Source organism: Erpetoichthys calabaricus, chromosome 3 (genome assembly GCF_900747795.2).
Source record: "Erpetoichthys calabaricus chromosome 3, fErpCal1.3, whole genome shotgun sequence".
NCBI lineage: Eukaryota > Metazoa > Chordata > Cladistia > Polypteriformes > Polypteridae > Erpetoichthys > Erpetoichthys calabaricus.
The window spans coordinates 94,331,212-94,351,246 of NC_041396.2; the positions used below are offsets into that span (position 1 = coordinate 94,331,212).

General features: G+C 36.9%; 1 protein-coding gene across 1 annotated transcript in view; it reads left to right on the top strand.

Moving 5' to 3' along the window:
- The window catches only part of etnk2 (ethanolamine kinase 2), a 60,049-nt gene that overhangs the window by 36,839 nt on the left and 3,175 nt on the right, over positions 1 to 20,035 (top strand). Inside the window, exons 5-7 of the mRNA XM_028797162.2 lie at positions 920 to 1,003; positions 15,982 to 16,142; positions 18,251 to 18,324. Coding sequence (XP_028652995.1) covers positions 920 to 1,003; positions 15,982 to 16,142; positions 18,251 to 18,324 — 319 coding nt within the window. The remainder of the gene's footprint in view (positions 1 to 919; positions 1,004 to 15,981; positions 16,143 to 18,250; positions 18,325 to 20,035) is intronic.

The following is a 20,035-nucleotide window of genomic DNA, read 5'->3' on the forward strand; positions in this document are numbered from 1 at the left end:
ACCATTCCTAGTAAAATACAGCATCATGAACGTGTTCCGAATTTGTGAATTTCCCATTGGGATTAATAAAGTATCTATCTATCTATCTATCTATCTATCTATCTATCTATCTATCTATCTATCTATCTATCTATCTATCTATCTATCTATCTATCTATCTATCTATCTATCTATCTGTCTGTCTGTCTGTCTGTCTGTCTGTCTGTCTGTCTGTCTGTCTGTCTGTCTGTCTGTCTGTCTGTCTGTCTGTCTGTCTGTCTGTCTGTCTGTCTGTCTGTCTGTCTGTCTGTCTGTCTATCTATCTACAATGCCATTTTAACTGAATTAAGTACAATACATTAGCCTGAATTATGATATCTTTCTAATTTAATCAAGCCAATTACAATTTTTACTACTGTTCACTGCATTATTCTTATTTATTTATTAGTACCACATTAAGTTTATGTGTAAGTAGTGCTTTGAGTCAGGTGTATTCTCTGTCACATTGTGTCTCATGTATAAGAAAACAGTACCTCGGTTTTCCTAAGAAAACTCTCTTAAAGCTGAGTAAATTGCATTTTCTGATCCTGCATGATGCATCCACTGTGTTTGAAAACTTAAATCCATTGCACACTAGCACTCTAGCCTATATCACATACATTTTAAAAAAGCATTTTATGGGCCCTGGGAGTTGCAGTGTGTTGCCTGTTGATTTAACATGCAAGTGAGAATTGAACTGTATTCTGTACACATGACAATATGACAATGACTACTACTACATTACTAATTGTTTAAGAAGTTCAGCTAAAAAGCACTAGTTCAGATATTCATCTCTAATTCTTTGCCTTTCTTTCTAATTGTACTTGCTTATTTATGTATCAGCTTAAATGGATTCTGGACTAAATTGATTTTTCGCTCACAGAAGAATTTTCTTTTTCAGGTAGTGTCCGTTTTATTGATTATGAATATGCTAGTTACAGTTACCAGGCATTTGACATTGGGAATCACTTCAATGAGTTTGCAGGTGAGTACGCTTATAAAAGAGCCTGAAGAGAATGGGATTGTTATGAGCTTCAAATCAATATCCATCCTTTTTTTTTTTTTTTTTTTTTTAATCCCATTTAGTATACAAGCTTAGGCAAAGCACATTTTCCAGGGGCACATGGGGAGATTAAGACTATTGTTGCATTATCAGATGCAGTGAGGGAGCCAGGCCAGAACATGCACCTGTTCTAAATCAATACATGATAATATAATATACATACGAAGAAACATTATTTCTGTGCACATTTGACTGGTGGCATTTGCTTCTTTCTTTTAAGAATGTCTAGTATAGGCTCAGGCTCCCCTTACCTTAAAACTAAATTAAGTGACTTGAGTAAATGGAGGAGTGCTTGTCTCCTGATGTTTTCTCCAAAGGACCTATGCTGAGACCATAAATACTGTCACATTTCTACTTTAATGTTATTTGTTTTGTTGCATAATGGATAGTACTGCTCATTCATTGCACTAAAGTAATGGGTTCAAAACTTTCTCTGTGGAATTTTCACATTCTTCCTGTGTTTGCATTAGATTTCTCCTGATATTCCTGTTTTTTCCCACTTCCTACAAACCCAATAAGATTTGTATTACATTAAATAGTTGCAATATTATGTAGGAATAAAAAATAAATGCTCAAATAAAGAGAAGTACTGTGAAATTTGACAATAAATGAATAATAACATGAAATGTGAGTGTAAATAATTAAATTATCTCAAAATATATTTTTTGTTTCTTACAGTATATATAAACTAGCGGTCTCTGCCCCCTGCTCTCTTTGCTCACCAACCCCTGGACAGGCGCTATGAACTAGCCACTTCGCGGAACTGCCTCTCGCGTATGGGGAAGCAGATGTACAATTTAAACAGAATGTTATTTTCATGGGAATTGTTACATATGCATAATAGAACTATTTTACATTACAGCGAGTAGTTAACCATAGTAAAAAAATAGTAAAACGTAATAAATTGAAAGAAAATTATGTTTTATGTTCGTTACAGGTATTCGTTGCGTTATATGTTTTCATTCTTTCATGCTTTGAAGTTAACGAGCAAATACTTCTTAAACTTACACTTTTACTGTAAAACTTCAGTAAAAACTATTTTTTATTTAACTTTTTTGTCAATATCACATTGAATTTTGATTCAATGTTTGGACTTACATTCTGACAGTGCAACGTATAACTGCCCGTGAGTGAATATCGTTTTTCTCTCTAATAAATAAACCGACTTTTTCAAATGTTTGTCCCTATGATTTGTTAATTGTCATAGCAAAAGCTATTGTAATGGGAAACTGTAAATGTTTTAATACGAATGGCATATTAAGATCTCCTTTGGTGTCTAATGTTATCCACGGAAAATGTACTACATTACCTTTCTTGTCGCCTGTTAAAATTTTACATGTCATTGCCGTGTAACCGATCAACAATTATCAAGTTAATTCGTTTGACTTTATCGTTTCTCGGTTCTAGGATTGCCCGTGTATTCATTTCTTCTGTTGATAACCTTCGGGATGAAATTCATCAATAAGATTTCGACATAATAAGTCTTCTTTTATTGGGAACTTAAAATGAGGAAAACGTGAAAATATTTAAGAGCACAGGAACTGTATTTGACAAAAGCATTCACATGAATGAGAGGTGAATGGACCACGGGCATGGTTGTAAATTGTTGAGAGGAGGGCAGGACTTGACAAAATCTCCTGGCAAAAGTCTTGTCTCGCGGGACTTGAAAAAATCTCATGGAGAAAAAGTTTTGTCTCATATAAAAATATATATTTAATTTATTTGTTTATTAATTTATTTAATTCAGTGACGCCACTTACAACATGAGACTGTTTTATGAGTTGTGAATCATCCACAGAATGAACAGATGTGCTTTGATTAACTTGGGAATTCAGTGACTCATGCACATTCTCATAGTTGTGACTGTGCACATCGAATTTGAGTGTGAGAAAAAGTTGCCCAGAATTAGTGTGCAAGATAGCTAATTTAATCCAAGAAACTCCTTATTCATCATTAGGAGTTTGCATCTGAAGTGTCTGTTGTAAATATGTCATTTGATGGCCAAATGTTTACATCTGCTCTACTGATGATTCACCAGTCTAAAGAGAGTACAGAGTTGAACCTGCCCTTCCTCTATGTTGGTGATTATTGATATTGCATTGCGAACTTCCTGCTTTGTGGATTTGTTGAGCTAATTATTAGCCTTTCTCCATGTTCATAGTAATGATGTTGCGATTTAAAAATTAGTTGTTCCGTTTCTTTTGCTGTCAAGAGGTTAGTTTTGATTGCAAAATCTGTCTTTTCCTAAAAAGTGCCTCAAAGACCTGATGTGTTCTTGATCTGTTCTGGTAATTTCACTGATTAACTCTAAAGCCTTCTTGATTTCCAATTTATTTTTGTGGGACAGATATGAGATAATCTGACCTCTTAAAAATGTCTTCAGAGTTTCCCAGAATATTCCTGCAGAAACCTCTGAAGATGTATTTGTCTCTAAAAAGGAATCAATTTGCTTGGATATAAATTCTATACAGTTCTCGTCAGCTAATAACAGGGGTTAAGATGCCAGCTGCAAGTTGAGTATATGGGGCATTGTGATTTGAGCTCTGTGATCAGAGGGGCATGGTCGGAGATAACAATAGCATTGTACTTGCAAGATTTGATTGTGGCAAGAAATTGTTATCTATAAAGATATAATCAATTCTTGAGTAGCAATGATGTACTGGTGAGAAGAAGGAATATGCTCTTAAATATGGATTTGAGTCTGATAAGTTTTGATCAATTAAAAACTGTGTGATTTTTTTTTTTTTTGCAGTATTAGATGTTAGTGTCCCTGTAGTTGAAGACCTATCCAGGTCTGAATTTAAAACACAAAGTCTCTGGCCACTATAATTTTATGAGCATTCAAGTTACAGTAGGAATACAGTGATCCCCCGCCTATTGCAGAAGTTATGTTCCAGACCCACCCGCGATAGGTGAAAATCCGTGATATAAAAAGACCACACTTTTTTTATAGTTTAAGCCTTAAAATACCCCTCCAACACGCTTTAAACACATGTAAACTTATTAAAACACATTTTGGATACACATGATACATGGATTTCGGGCTAAAGATATGAGTAACATAATAATAATCATCATCAGTTTTACCTTCTCCTGTATGGTCAAGGTCTTCCTCTTGCGCTTAGGCTCACTGCTACCAGAAGGATTACAAGATGCAGGACACTTGGGAGCTATCGTAGGGCTTAAAACAAATAAAAAGTTCACAAAAGTTTGCTCACAAAAGTCGTACCACAAGCAAGTGATTCATCGGGGACCCACGCTCGCTGTTCTTGCAAGATTACACCACATTAGCAGCAGCTAATCAGAGCCGAAGAGAATAAAATCCGCTCTGATTGGTTGAGTCTCTTCTTTCAGCCAATAACGGCCTTTGTAAGAAATCATCTGGGTGCTGTAACACCAAACTCTTTGTCTGCTGAAAACCGTATGCTTTGTTATGAATTGGCTGCAAAGTACACTACAGTTAGGATGTATTTATTGAATTTTTCCACAATATAGCATGGGCGCGATAGCTGAACCGCAATAGAGCTGGGGATTACTGTAGAGGCAAATATGTTTTGGATGAAGTCTCTGTCATCCACATTGGGTGCCTAGATATTTATCAAAATCACTTTACAATTAAATAGATTACAAATCAACCTCATATATCGCCCTTTAGGATCAGATACTACATCTAATACTGTAAATTAAATTGTTCTATGAATTAAGATTACCATATCTCTAGTTTTCTTTGTATAGTTGGAGTGGAATATTTGGTCAGTCCAGTCTCTTTGCAACCGAAACTGATCCTTGCTGATTAAGTCTCCTGTAAAAATACTACAGTGCATCCAGAAAGTATTCACAGCGCGTCACTTTTTCCACATTTTTTTATGTTACAGCCTTATTCCAAAATGGATTAAATTAATTTTTTTCCTCAGAATTCTGCACACAACACCCCATAATGACAATGTGAAAAAAGTTTACTTGAGGTTTTTGCAAATTTATTAAAAATAAAAAAAACTGAGAAATCACATGTACATAAGTATTCACAGCCTTTGCTCAATACTTTGTCGATGCACCGTTGGCAGCAATTACAGCCTCAAGTCTTGTTGAATATGATGCCACAAGCTTGGCACACCTATCCTTGGCCAGTTTCGCCCATTCCTCTTTGCAGCACCTCTCAAGCTCCATTAGGTTGGATGGGAAGTGTCGGTGCACAGCCATTTTAAGATCTCTCCAGAGATGTTCAGTCAGCTTCAAGTCTGGGCTCTGGCTGGGCCACTCAAGGACATTCACAGAGTTGTCCTGAAGCCACTCCTTTGATATCTTGGCTGTGTGCTTAGGGTCGTTGTCCTGCTGAAAGATGAACTGTCGCCCCAGTCTGAGGTCAAGAGCGCTCTGGAGCAGGTTTTCATCCAGGATGTCTCTGTACATTGCTGCAGTCATCTTTCCATTTATCCTGACTAGACTCCCAATTCCTGCCGCTGAAAAACATCCCCACAGCATGATGCTGCCACCACCATGCACTACTGTAGGGATGGTGCCAGGTTTCCTCCAAACGTGACGCTTGGCATTCATACCAAAGAGTTCAATCTTTGTCTCATCAGACCAGAGAATTTTCTTTCTCATGGTCTGAGAGTCCTTCAGGGGCCTTTTGGCAAACTCCAGGCGGGCTGCCATGTGCCTTTTACTAAAGAGTGGCTTCCGTCTGGCCACTCTACCATACAGGCCTGATTGGTGGATTGCTGCAGAGATGGTTGTCCTTCTGGAAGGTTCTCCTCTCTCCACAGAGGACCTCTGGAGCTCTGACAGAGTGACCATTGGGTTCTTGGTCACCTCCCTGACTAAGGCCCTTCTCCCCCAATCGCTCAGTTTAGTTGGCCGGCCAGCTCTAGGAAGAGTCCTGGTGGTTTCGAAGTTCTTCCATTTACGGATGATGGAGGCAACTGTGCTCATTGGGACCTTCAAAGCAGCAGAAATTTTTCTGTAACCTGCCCCAGATATGTGCCTTGAGACAATCCTGTCTCAGAGGTCTACAGACAATTCCTTTGACTTCATGCTTGGTTTGTGCTCTGACATGAACTGTCAACTGTGGGACCTTATATAGACAGGTGTGTACCTTTCCAAATCATGTCCAGTCAACTGAATTTACCACAGGTGGACTCCAATTAAGCTGCAGAAACATCTCAAGGATGATCAGGGGAAACAGGATGCACATGAGCTGAATTTCGAGCTTCACGGCAAAGGCTGTGAATACTTATGTACATGTGCTTTCTCAATTTTTTTATTTTTAATAAATTTGCAAAAACCTCAAGTAAACTTTTTTCATGTTGTCATTATGGGGTGTTGTGTGTAGAATTCTGAGGAAAAAAATGAATTTAATTCATTTTGGAATAAGGCTGTAACATAACAAAATGTGGAAAAAGTGATGCGCTGTGAATACTTTCCGGATGCACTGTATCTTAGTGTTTAGACCTGTTAGGTGAGAGAGTACTGTCTTCTTCTTTAATTCATGATTGAGACCTTTGATATTCCTGTTCGCAAAGTTCACTGTTTGGTCATAGAGAGATTGCTTCTGAACTTTTGTTTCCATTTTATTGTCTTAAATTATGGTAGTACATTATTACATATGATAGCTTTACATTAATTTCTAATATTGCCAGGAGTTATGGCTATGGAGCCTGTTGTTGTGTTGGTACTTACGGCTTTGCAATTAGAACTCAGCCTCTTGACAACAAAAGAAATGGAACAACTCATTTTAAAATTGCGACATCAGTACTATGAAAACGGAGAGAAAGCTAATAAGATCTTAGCTCAACAAATCCACAAACGGGAAGTTCGCAATGCAATACCAGTAATTACCAGCACAGACTGAGACAGAATCCTTGACCATAAAAATATAATGCACACATTTAGAGATTGCTATAAGTCCTTATATTCTACTCCTTTCATTAAAGAATACAAGACACAATCAAATGCATTTTTGATATATTACAGACACCACAGCTGCATACTTTCAGTGCAGAGGAATTGGATAAACCTCTGACACTATCAGAATTACTCTACACTATAAACCCACTTCAGAGTGGAAAAGCACCAGGTCCTGATCGCTACCATGCTGAATTTTATTAAAAAAAATTTCAATTAAGTTAGCTCCCCTTTTATTAGCAATATTTCTAGAAGCCAGAGACAATACAATTGTACCTCAAATTTTTTGCTAATCATTAATCACCATTTTTCTAAGAAAAATAAGGACTTCTTACAATGTGCATCATATAGACCCGGGGTCCCCAACCACTGGTCCGTTACCCACTACCGGGCCGCAGCCATCTGACAGCCGGGCAGCGAGAGAACTGCCGGCAACGGAGACTCACTCAGACTTTTCAGAATGCTTGGCGGGCGGGGCTTTGCAGCGGTGCAGAGAGAGGAGAGAGACTGAGGTGAGAGAGTATTACAACAAAGTATTGTTACGGTCCCGACAGTTTCACCATATGACACGAGTCTATAGAAATCACGTTACTTTGAAGTACATTCAGCAGATGCTTTCATTACAACGAAGTGACCTTGAAATGCCTGAATGAATCATCCACAGAGCAGTTAGATCTGTGGTTGCAGCTCAGATGTGCATGTTTGCACAACGATCCCCAAACAGAAACATTGTAAAAAAAAATTCTTTCTTCGAACTTTCCTCGTACTGTTTTTTTTTTTTTGCTGTTTTTGTTTTCTGTGGTTTTCAGTGATACCTTTTGCTTATTGCTTGTCAACATTTGAAAAACATCCATTGGAATTTAACTCATTGTCACCCTCCTATAGAAACGGCAGACACGAAAAAAACGATAACAGTGTTAATGTTTGTGATGTGCAATCTGTTGGAATGGCAAATGTAAAGCATATGTCTTTGTTATATGCAAAAAAAGAAAAAAAATCTCAGGTTGCAAACGTATGCGAACTGCTTAATAACTTAATAATAAAAGAAATGTTATGTAAATTGTGTATAAGATTGCCCCCCCCCACACACACACACACACACACACACACACACACACACACCCCCCCCGACCGGTCCATGGAAAAATTTGCATCTAATAAAGTGGTCCTTGCTGTCAAAAAGGTTGGGGACCACTGATATAGACCAATCTCACTTCTGAATAATGATGTTAAGATACTCTCCAAATTTCTAGCTAGAAGGATTGAGAAAGTCCTCCCTTTGGTAATGTTACAAGACCAACTGGATTTATTAAAGGTAGACACTTAGCTTCCAATCTTCAATGCCTTGTGAGGTTTCTTAACTCTTTTAGGACCCCCCCCCCCCCCAACCCTAGTGGGCCGGCACACCAAAGCGCGACTGCCGCGTCTGTGGAGGACTGCTTGTCCATTGCCGAGGCAGCCACAGGTTTGCAGCGCAGCAGCAGAGCGCCACAGAGAAAACCACCCACTGGTCGAGATCACGCTATACACGCCTGTTGCTGATGGGTGATGCAAGGGACATTATAAATGCAGGGAGCAGTATAACTTGGGCACTGACTTGGCCACGACTGTGCCCGTTTGTTTGCTGTGTCTATGTATAAGAGAGTGGTAGATCCCACTGCAATGAATAACCCTGCTGTTCCTGTTTCAAGTTGAATAAAGCTGATTTTGCTAAAGTACTGAGACTCGGCCTCGTGTTCTGGAGTGCAAGACAGTGACTCTCGTGTCACAGCCTGTTTAATGTGATATATTCACCCATAAAGTCTCACAATATGGATATCTTATTATATTTGGATGCAGAAAAAGCATTTGATATGGTTGAATGGGACTACTTATTCACCACATTGCATACATTTGGGTTTGGCCCAAACATATGTGCAAGAGTCTAACTACTGTATACCAGTCCAGAAGCTTCAGTTTGTATTAACATTATTTCAGACTACTTCAAACTAGAACATGGTACTAGACAAGGATGCCCCTTGTCACCACTGCTGTTTGCAATCACTATTGGGCCATTGGCTGTTCACCTTGGAAATGCATCAGAGGTAAAGGGGATTTTAAGAGAAGGACTTGAACAGAATGTATTACTGTATGCAGATGATATGGTACTGTATATATCAGAGCCACAATATTCTGTGCCTGCAGCCCTAACTGCATTAGCAGAATTTCAAAAGATATCTGTACTGAAAATTAATTTGAACAAAAGTGTACTTTTTCTAGTAAATTTTCTAGCAAATAACATTACACTAGACACCTTCCCTTTTATCATTGCAGATCGGTTTAAAACTTAGGGGTAAACATCATAAGTAAATATAATGCTTTTTTTCAACAAAATTTTGCTGTCTGCTTGGAAATACTTAACACTAGAATTACCAGAGCCAACGAAAAAACTTGTAAATTTCGTCCCACCTTAAATTCCTTCGCACCTCTCCGTCAGCATCTTTTGTCTTCTAAATGTGTCGATAAGCCCAAGCAGCAAGCAGCCTGCTATACCATTCCCCCACCGCCTCAGAATGAGCAAGAAGTTCTCCCAGTTCCTGCCTTGATTGATTATCTGGGAGTGAGCTACCCAGAATTGTAAGGGGAAATAATTTGATGTTTGTTTTGTGTCTACAACAATCTATGTAAACGCATCATTAAAACAAACGTTTTTCATGTTTTAGTAATAAATGACAAAATGTAGACATGAACTGTATAATGTGTGAAGGCCGAGGGCCAAATATCAAATAAACACTTTCACAAAAAGTGCAAGTACAATACGACAGCTTCTGTGGAGCTGTGGTTGGAACTGCCGACTTATAATCTGAAGGTCTTGAGTTCAAAACCAGCTCCCCAGCAAATTTACTGTTTTGAGTAGTAAGCTGCTTTTATTGTTAATATTACACAATAAAAACATACATTTGATTTGTGTCTGTAACAGCCGGTATAAGTTTATAGCACTTGTAAAAGTTAGTGTTTTTTTTTTTTTTTTTTTTCAGTTTTATTCACTCAGTCGCAGAGCAGAGGGGTTGAGGGAGAGCGTGAACGTGACTGAGAAAATAAAACTGAAAAAAAAGCTAACTTTCACAAATATCATACATTTACACCTGATCTGATGTATCGTGATCGCGACTGAGAGAATAAAAGTGAAAAAAAAAAAGTGAACTTTTACAAGTGCTATAAATTTACACCAGCTGTTAGAGACACAAATCAAATGTATGTTTTTATTGTGTAATATTAACAATAAGAGCAGCTCACTACTCAAAACAGTAAATTTGCCAGAGAGCTGGTTTCAAACTCAAGACCTCCAGATTATAAGTCAGCAGTTCTAACCACAGCACCACAGAAGCTGTCGTATTGTACTTGCACTTTTTGTGAAAGTGTTTATTTGATATTTGGCCATCGGCCTTCACACATTATACAGTTCATGTCTACATTTTGTCATTTATTACTAAAACATGAAAAATGTTTCTGTTTTAACGATGTGTTTACATAAATTGTTGTAGACACAAAACACGCATCAAATTATTTCCCCTTACAATTCTGGGTAGCTCACTCCCAGATAATCAATCAAGGCAGGAACTGGGAGAACTTCTTGCCCCTTCTGAGGTGGGGGGATGGTATAGTAGGCTGCTTGCTGCTTGGGCTTATCGACACATTTAGAAGACTTATAAGTTTTTTCATTGGCTCTGGTAATTCTATTGTTAAACAAGACATGTATAGATGGTCTACCCTTCATCTTACTTAAGCAGGGAGAATTAACATTGTCAAGGTTAATATCCTCCCTAAGCTTCTGTTTCTATTTCAAAATATCCCCATATGCATTAACAAATCATTTTTTAAGAAATTAGATTCAATCATGATCTCATTGATTTGGAATTCGAAATATCCACGCATCCAAAGGGCTAACCTACAATGACCTAAATCAGAAGGTGGCATGGCTCTACCTAATTTTCAGTTTCATTACTGGGTAGCAAATATACAAGCTATAAATACCTGAACATTGACAAAAACAGATGAACACACACTAGCTTATTTTTCAATAGAAATGAAATCCTGCAGTACCTTTTTTTTATTCTTTGCTAGGGCTGCAACTAATGATTATTGTGGTAGTCGACTAATTGTTCAATTTTTTCTGATTAGTCACAATTATTTTGAAGCCTGCGGCCTGTGGTTGCAAATCCTGTTCTGGGCTCCAGTGCATGTCTTACCTCATCTACTCACGTCTGTCCACCTGTGAATGTCACCCTGATGTCTCTGCATTAACACAATTAAAATTTAATAATACAGTAATCCCTCGCTATATCGCGCTTCGCCTTTCGCGGCTTCACTCCATCACGGATTTAATATGTAAGCATATTTAAATATATATCACAGATTTTTTGCTGGTTCGCGGATTTCTGCGGACAATGGGTCTTTTAATTTCTGGTACATGCTTCCTCAGTTGGTTTGCCCAGTTGATTTCATACAAGGGACGCTATTGGCAGATGGCTGAGAAGCTACCCAGCTTACTTTTCTCTCTCTTGCGCTGACTTTCTCTGATCCTGACGTAGGGGGATTGAGCAGGGGGGCTGTTCGCACACCTAGACGATACGGACGCTCCTCTAAAAATGCTGAAAGATTATCTTCATGTTGCTATCTTTTGTGCAGCTGCTTCCTGAAACGACATGCTGCACGGTGCTTCGCATACTTAAAAGCTCGAAGGGCACGTATTGATTTTTGATTGAAAAACAAACTCTGTCTCTCTCTCTCTTTCTCTGCTCCTGACGGAGGGGGTGTGAGCTGCCGCTTTCAACAGCTTTGTGCCGCGGTGCTTCGCATACTTAAAAGCCAAACAGCCCTATTGATTTGTTTGCTTTTCTCTATCTCTGAGACATTATCTGCTCCTGACGCGCACTCCTTTGAAGAGGAAGATATGTTTGCATTCTTTTAATTATGAGACGGAACTGTCATCTCTGTCTTGTCATGGAGCACAGTTTAAACTTTTGAAAAAGAGACAAATGTTTGTTTGCAGTGTTTGAATAACGTTCCTGTCTCTCTACAACCTCCTGTGTTTCTGCGCAAATCTGTGACCCAAGCATGACAATATAAAAATAACCATATAAACATATGGTTTCTACTTCGCGGATTTTCTTATTTCGCGGGTGGCTCTGGAACGCAACCCCCGCGATGGAGGAGGGATTACTGTAATCTAATTAAAATAACCACTGAAATATATGAATTTGAAAATAATCAGATGGTTTTTATATTAGTGTGACCATCACAGTAAAAAAGAAATACATTAAACAATACAAACTGTATTGTTGTGTAAAGTGCACGTAGTCTTTAAACAAAAAAAGTGCATTTAACTTAACCAAAAAATGCATCGTTAAAACAAATGTTTTTCATATTTTAGTAATAAATGACAAAATGTAGACATAAACTATATAATGTGTAAAGCTTGAAGTGCAAAGATCAAATAAACACTTTCAGAAAAGGTTCAAGGATGATACAATAGCTTCTGTGGCGCAGCGGTAGGAATTGCTAACTTATAATCAGGAGTCCCCTAGTTTGATCCTGACTGCCTTGTATATTTACCGTTTTGAGTAGTGAGTTACTCTTATTGTTAATATTATACAATAAACACATACATTTGATTTGCATCTGTAACAGCCACTGTAAATGTATAGTACTTGCAAAAGTTACCTTTTTTTTTTCACTTTTATTCTCTCAGTCACAATCACGATACATACTAACGCTCCCCCAGGGATCTGACGCTGTTACTTTTTATCTGAAACTGGGAATAACTGTAGATGTGAGTGGTGTTTTGAGACAATCGAACTGGAAATTCTCTGATCTGGATGGATAAAAGCTGACACACTTACGCTGGCAAATCTGCCTTATTCGTATCTCATTGTTACTTGATTTTTTTTATTCAATTTTATTGAGTGTTCCTGCTTATGCTGAATTAGTATGCACCATATGGCCCATGATGTCAAAGCCACACTGACAAAAAAAGAGACCTAGGTATATATTATATTTGGAATTATTCATTTTATGACCTTTGTAGTACATTTCGGAAAACATTGTGGCACGGATGCAACAATATTCATATTATTCATATTCATTCGTGTACCTTCTTGTGGTTGTAATCAGTGACCGTGTTTTTTTTTTTTCCCCCCAACCTTGCCCAGTCTGCACAGCACTCCAGGACATGCAGAGGAAAGAATGTTCCTCTGCAAGGTGAACCATGAACGCTCTTCTTTTCTCAGTGGATGTCGTACATGCCTTGCACAGTACATGTGCTTTGATCGCCGCCAGGTCAAGCCTGTTATAGCACAAGCAACCAGCCACCTGCGTGTATATGTGACATTTTGAAGAAATCATTGTATGACCTGAATAGTACCAATCAGAAAACATCATCGTACTAATGCAGTATTATTTGAAAACGAACAGATCGGGTGGAAATTTGTTACTTGTAAAATTTAGCTTTTTTCACTTTTGTTTTCTCAGCCTCGTTCACGCTCTCCCTCCCTTCCTGATCTGACCCTAACTAACTAACAGCGCCAGCATAAATTCTCAAGAGACGGCGGCATCACAGCTCCAGGATGCTTGCGTTTCAGATGCTCATGCATCGCGGTGGTGCTGCCGTGAAAAGAAAGCTCCGCATTCAACTTTTTTTTTCTTTTTTTCGGTGAAATGCTCCCACACTTTAGAAAGTTTCAGTCTCAATTTTTTTCCATCTCCTTCCTGTTCCTCTATCTGACTCGCCATTACAACTACGTTTATTTTCTTCTACATTCTTCTTCTCCTCAGACATTCTTTCTTCGTTGGTAGGACTGTGTGCAGTCTTGACAAACAATAACAAACGATACTGTCCCCAGACATTCATGTAGTGCATTGCAGTTACATAAACCAATGTGGTTCTTTGTGACTGGAGCCTCTATTGAAGGTTCTGTTTATGACGCGTCGACAATAAAAAAAACCTGCGATGACGATTTTTTTGTAGTCGACGTTGTTGATTACGTTGACTAATCATTGCAGCCCTACTAACAACCCAATTGTCCTTCATTCACTCAGAATATGGAACCAATGTAGGAAGCACTTCAAGTTAGAGAATATTCTATCTGTGGCACCTCTATATGATAACCACCTTTTTCCAGCCTCTCAAACTTGCACAGTTTTTAATGTTTGGAAAACGTATTAGATTAAATAATTTAGAGATATGTATATAAATAATGTCTTTGCATGCTACGAACAATTACACTCCAAATTTAGCTTCCCATCAACAAAATTTTTTCACTATCTCCAAATTAGAAACTTTTCTAAACAAAATCGGCCCAATTTTCCTCACCTCCCACCTATTTCTATTCCAGAAGAAATATTAATCAATCTTGAAGACTCAAGACAATATTTCTATAATATATCAAACCATTTTAAGGTCTCTTCCTTTTTAAGATCCCAATGTACAGTGGGAAAAGGATCTCTCACTCAACATTTCAGAAAAGGAGTGGAAGGCAGCCATGCACAGAATTCACTCTATGCACCAAACATTCAGTTTTTCAAGTTAATATCTTTTATCAAGCACATCTATCTCGTTTAAAATTGTCCAAAATGTTTCCAGGGTAAGATCCAACCTGCAAACGTTGCAATTGAGCTCCAACCCCACTAGGCCACATAGTTTGTGCGTACACCAAATTAACATCATTCTGGACAAAAATTTTTAAGTGCCTATCAGACAACCTTAGTGTCACAATCACTACTAATCCATTAATACCTGTGTTTGGTTTACTCCCAGATGGGCTTAAAGTGGAGAAGGATGAATAAACTGTAATTGCCTTTACTACACTATTAGCAAGTAAACTTATCGTGCTCAGTTGTAAGAATCCTATCCCAACTCTTTTAAGTTAGTGGGTAACTGATGTTATATACTATTTATAATTGGAAAAAATCAAATTCTCACTTAGAACGTCTGTTCAGAATTTTTTTTAAACTTGGCAAGATCTAATCAATAACATTTTAAAATACATATTTTATATTGGGAAGAAGGACTTCTTTCCCTCTTTATTACTCTCAAAGTTTTACTCTGGCTGTTGGCCTTCCTCCCTTTTTCATGGGTGGGGGTTGAGTTGAATTTAGTTTTGTGAAGTTTGATTTGATTGTATGGAATGTTATTTGCTTTTAATAAATTCAATTAAAGATAAAAACATAAGAACCCGCCCTCCCAAATTTGACAAGTTAAACTAACAGTTTTCGTTTCAGGCCATATTTTGTGTGTGTGCGTGTGTGTGTGTGTGTGTGTGTGTGTGTGTGTGTGTGTCACTAAAATAATAAAAGGAGAAATATTTAAATAAGCAACAAAATATATTTTGTGACACATTTAAGTATTTATGCTCACATTTCATAATGTTGTTATATTATATTTCACAGTACTTTTTATTTATTTAATGCTGGTCAAAGTATTCTTCCATACCATACTATACTGGGTTGGTATCCCATTAAGGTTAATATGGTTATACCCAATTTTTGTTAGAATAAGCATGGATTTGTAATGAGACTCCAGTACCATAAAAGGAATAAATGGTTATGTTTTTTTCTTCTACAATTGCCAGCTGAAATGTATGTCACTGAACCCAAAGAATTCATCTGATAAATGAGATTCAGGAGCTTTACCGATTGTTTAATTTTATTTTTATATGACATTTGTGCTCTACTGTCCATTACTAGACAATGCTAAAAAGTATTGAAAAACATCAGTCTCAGTCAGCCATATATATTTTAGGTGTTGTATCCTACACTACAACCTGTTTTGATTGATTGGAATACTTTGTGTTTTGTTTGCTGCTATTTTATTATAGTAATTCTTTAGTTTGTGTGTAATCTGTTTTTATTTTTTGTTTCGTCTCTCTGTTCTCCATGTTCTGCCTTGAATCGGGGTGATCTATCTGTGATTTGTTTTTCCTTTTTCATTTAATGGCCTTTTGGATGGTTTCATGTAGGAGTCAGCGAAGTTGACTATACACTCTACCCAAGCAGAGAATTTCAGCTACAGTGGCTTCATACTTATCTGACAGCATACAAGCAGCTCACCAAGAAAGGCGAAGATGTTTCCAAGTATGAGATTGATACCCTCTATGTGCAGGTCAACAAGTTTGCTCTGGTAAGACTAGGATTGAAATGAACAGTGGGGAATATCTAAAGCAGTTTGGTTTAAAGAATTTGCTGGTTTTGTATAAATATTTATAAATCTGCAGTTGGTAAAAATCAAACAAGAGTTTACTTAGTTATTAGTAAATGTATGGGAAAAGGCAAAATGCACCAGCGTATTAAAAAAAAATCCCTTTTGTTTTATTTTTTTAAGTATATTAGAAAACCTTTAATGTTTTTTTTTTTCTTGGCCTTCCTGCATCTGTAATGAATCAACCTAGCAGAAAAATTAGGACCAGACCCAATTTGAAGAAAAAAAAAATCTGTACTTCAGGGATGATTCCTAGAGCCATGTTCAGAGGAGGCAAAGTCATGGCACTGACTCACACTTATCAAAGGCAACCTATGAGACATTGACAAACTGGTCTTGGTGGGCTTGAATCACAAAAGGAGTATTGCATGGATCCTACAGTGAAAAAGAGTAGAAAGAGTATCATTCCTACCTGGGCTTGCACAAAAGGAGAAAAAAATTAAAAGCAGGCCAATAACAGATGCCACAAAAAGTGCTATGTTAGGCTGTCCTCCAGTACAGTAAAGCTGATTTGAAAGGACTTCCTTTTCAGTTGATGTTAATCTTTTGAAAAAGGTGTAGGCAGACAAGTTGGCCATCACGTCACCAAAAAATCTGAAAAAGGCACACCTATATGTTTTTATTTTTTATTTGTCATGATAATTTTATTTTATATTTCATACTACTCTACACCTTTTCAGCTGTTCCTGGATACTGGACAAATGATTCCTCTTCTATGGATTCCCGATTTCTTTATTTAACACGATATTTTTTTTTTCTGAAAACTTCATAAGAGAAATGTTTAATGGAATGACATAATATACATGTGTTTTTTGTTGATGCTTGCTTGACAGTGATGTTCTGCATCCATGTGTTTAGCAGCCCTGTTAAATATATGTTGCATTAGATTCAAATGTCAAACAGTAGATAAGAGTGCAAGCAAAGCAATACTTTAAGATGAGATGTAACTGCCAACTGGCATATATTAATATCCCAGGGTAACCTTCTGAACTTCAGCAAACCCTGTGTTGAAAGTAGCTGGGCATTCTTAACATGCCATGTTTTTAATCTCAGCTGTGCAATTCACAAAAAAGTCCTAAAGAGTACCTATAGGAAGTAGAGGAATCTGTGTCTATCAACTGTGCTCTGTGCTCAACCCCACTTTGTGTCCCTGACCTTGAAGCCAATCCTTATCCTGAAGTCCTGAAGTTTGTCGACTTCTTTTATTTACATTGTTGTAAGGGTGTTCACCTCAAAGTGTATTAGGATACAGAACACTAACTGCATGTTAATTAAGGGGTTTGGTATGTTACTCTGATACAGAAACAGTAGAGTGTATTTGCAATCCTTTTAGATTTTCATTTGTCTTGATTTATATTTCTGGCTTGTTTGTAAAGATGCTGTTATCTAAGGACAGAGTTCCAATGGTTCTTCTTTCAGCCTGCTGACCTTAATTATCATTTTTAAACATTGTGATATGTCAAAAGTGACAAAGACTGCCAAGAACCTTATTGTAGTTAAAAACATGCTATGTTTTTCTTTCTCGAGTTTCCAAAATATTACTATATTTCCCGCTAAATGAACACTTTCCAATGTTTAAGAAAATATATAGTGCAGTTATATTCTGACCTGGCAATGTACTGTTTGAGAATGAAAATCAATTTTGGATGCTGTCCAGATGATCAGTCCCTTCTATTTAATTCAATTTCATTTAATTGGACTTAAAATGCTTTATAAATTAAAAAAAAATACTACTGAAGAACATAACAATTAAACTTTCCCAAACCCACCTAACCCAACTCAGTGTCACATGGGATTAGAGACAGTCCTGGAAAAATCGAACACAAGGCGGGAGTCAGTCCATCATGGGGCTCACTCATACACACACCTACACTCACACTTACATGGGGCCAGTTTAGATATAACAGTCAATACAGGATGCACATACAAGTATTTAGAAATTAGGAAAAATTTGCTATTGGGGGTGTATAATAAATTTATTTGCATTGTATGTTTGTATCTTATTTGCATGCTTATTTTTGTGTTTCTAGGCATCTCATTTCTTCTGGGGTTTCTGGGCGCTTATCCAAGCCAAATACTCAACCATTGAATTTGACTTTCTTGGGTAAGTAGTTGCCTTTCCCTCATGAGCTTCTACCAGTCAATGGGGTTAGAAATTTGTGGTCCAAGAGCTGTCAAGCTATGCCACCATATTACATCATCTCTTATGTAACTATGTTATTTAAATAAGTTTCATTCCCACATTTGAGCTTAGAATGAAGACTGTTTGATATTGAACTTTGTACTTGATTTTCATAGATATTTAGTATCCAACTCTTTTTAATTAAGTATTTATTCATTGAAATGCATTTCAGCCTTTTATCATAAAATACACTTCCCATGTAAACTGCACAAAGGATCTGTAATTCCAGAAACAAACTTGGGTACAGATAAGAAACCCTGCAGAGTTCCATTTAATTTGTTGCATCTCAGGACAGAGCCCATTCACTTGAGGACTAATTTAGGAACAAAAAAAAAAACAGGAACATTCTTATGAACAGAGACACTGAAACTGTGGGGTCCAACAGTTAATGTCACAAACTTGGTATACAGCTATGCTACATTTCACAACACAAGTTAATTCTAAAATTATAAAACAGAGAAATTATGTTGGTCTAAGGAGCAAGTTATCCTTTTATTAAGAGAGTTTGTTGTGAAAATCTGCAGCCAGGTTAACTATTTTAATTTGAGAAAAAGATACCTTTTTGGTCTTTCTACTAAAAATCCTGGACATGTTACATGGAGATAAATCATTTGATGTCCGTGTTTCATACTATGATAAAGTGTAGAAATGCTCAGTAAAATTCTGTCACCTTTATTTGATATCTATTAGTCACACACTTAAAACACTTTTATATTAGTGATACATTTTGATAGATGTCAAGCTCAAAGTCTTAAAAAAAAATGTATCCAAATAAGTATTCGTGTTCCAGAATATCAGGTGACGCCCATTTAATATTTAGTCATCCTATTTTCCTTTGAGACAGACAGCATTTATGTTGAATGAGTGCTACCAACTATGAAAAAGTAACAAGATCAGGTAGGGTGGATGATACTTTTTTTTAGATATTTTGGTTTCGGCATCTGCAGACCAAATAATGATTTTGCAAGGTAATTGTTTTTACATGATAAAAATACACAATCTAAAATTGTCTCTGTATTTTCAATTGGTGCATGTTGGCAGCAATTATTATTGCTTTGCTTCTGTAACCATGCTTTAATTCTAAGAAGTCTTGTCTTAGTATCTCATTTATCTGATTTTTATATTTTTATATATTTTTTATATATTTAAACAATTACTCTCAGATAATATCTCCAGTGTTAAAAGTAGTTGGTGTTGGTTATGTTAACACAATAATATTAACAATGCAATGTACCACTGCATCCCCTGTATGTTTGTACTTTCAATCAAAAATATGTTACCACAAAAAAAAAAAAAAAACAACCTCTGTGGATTTTTTTTCAGGGATTTTAATTTAATCTGAGTGTGAAGATATACTGTTAGGTTGTTTGTCATATTTAAATTGTATTCCATCAGGATAGGCTTTATCTACTTACAACTGTGCCTTGTGAATGGATGAAGCCAGTTACAAAAATGGAGCTACCGGCTGTTTAGCTTTGGTTTTTTTTATTTCCATCAATAGTTTCATGTACTGTATTGAAGACACAGTACTTGCTTGAAGATCACTGTCAGAAAAAATCAATACGGCAAAACTCTATTGTTTTTTCGTTATCATTTGTGTGTACTCCAAATGTCGTGCATGTCAGTGCTAAGG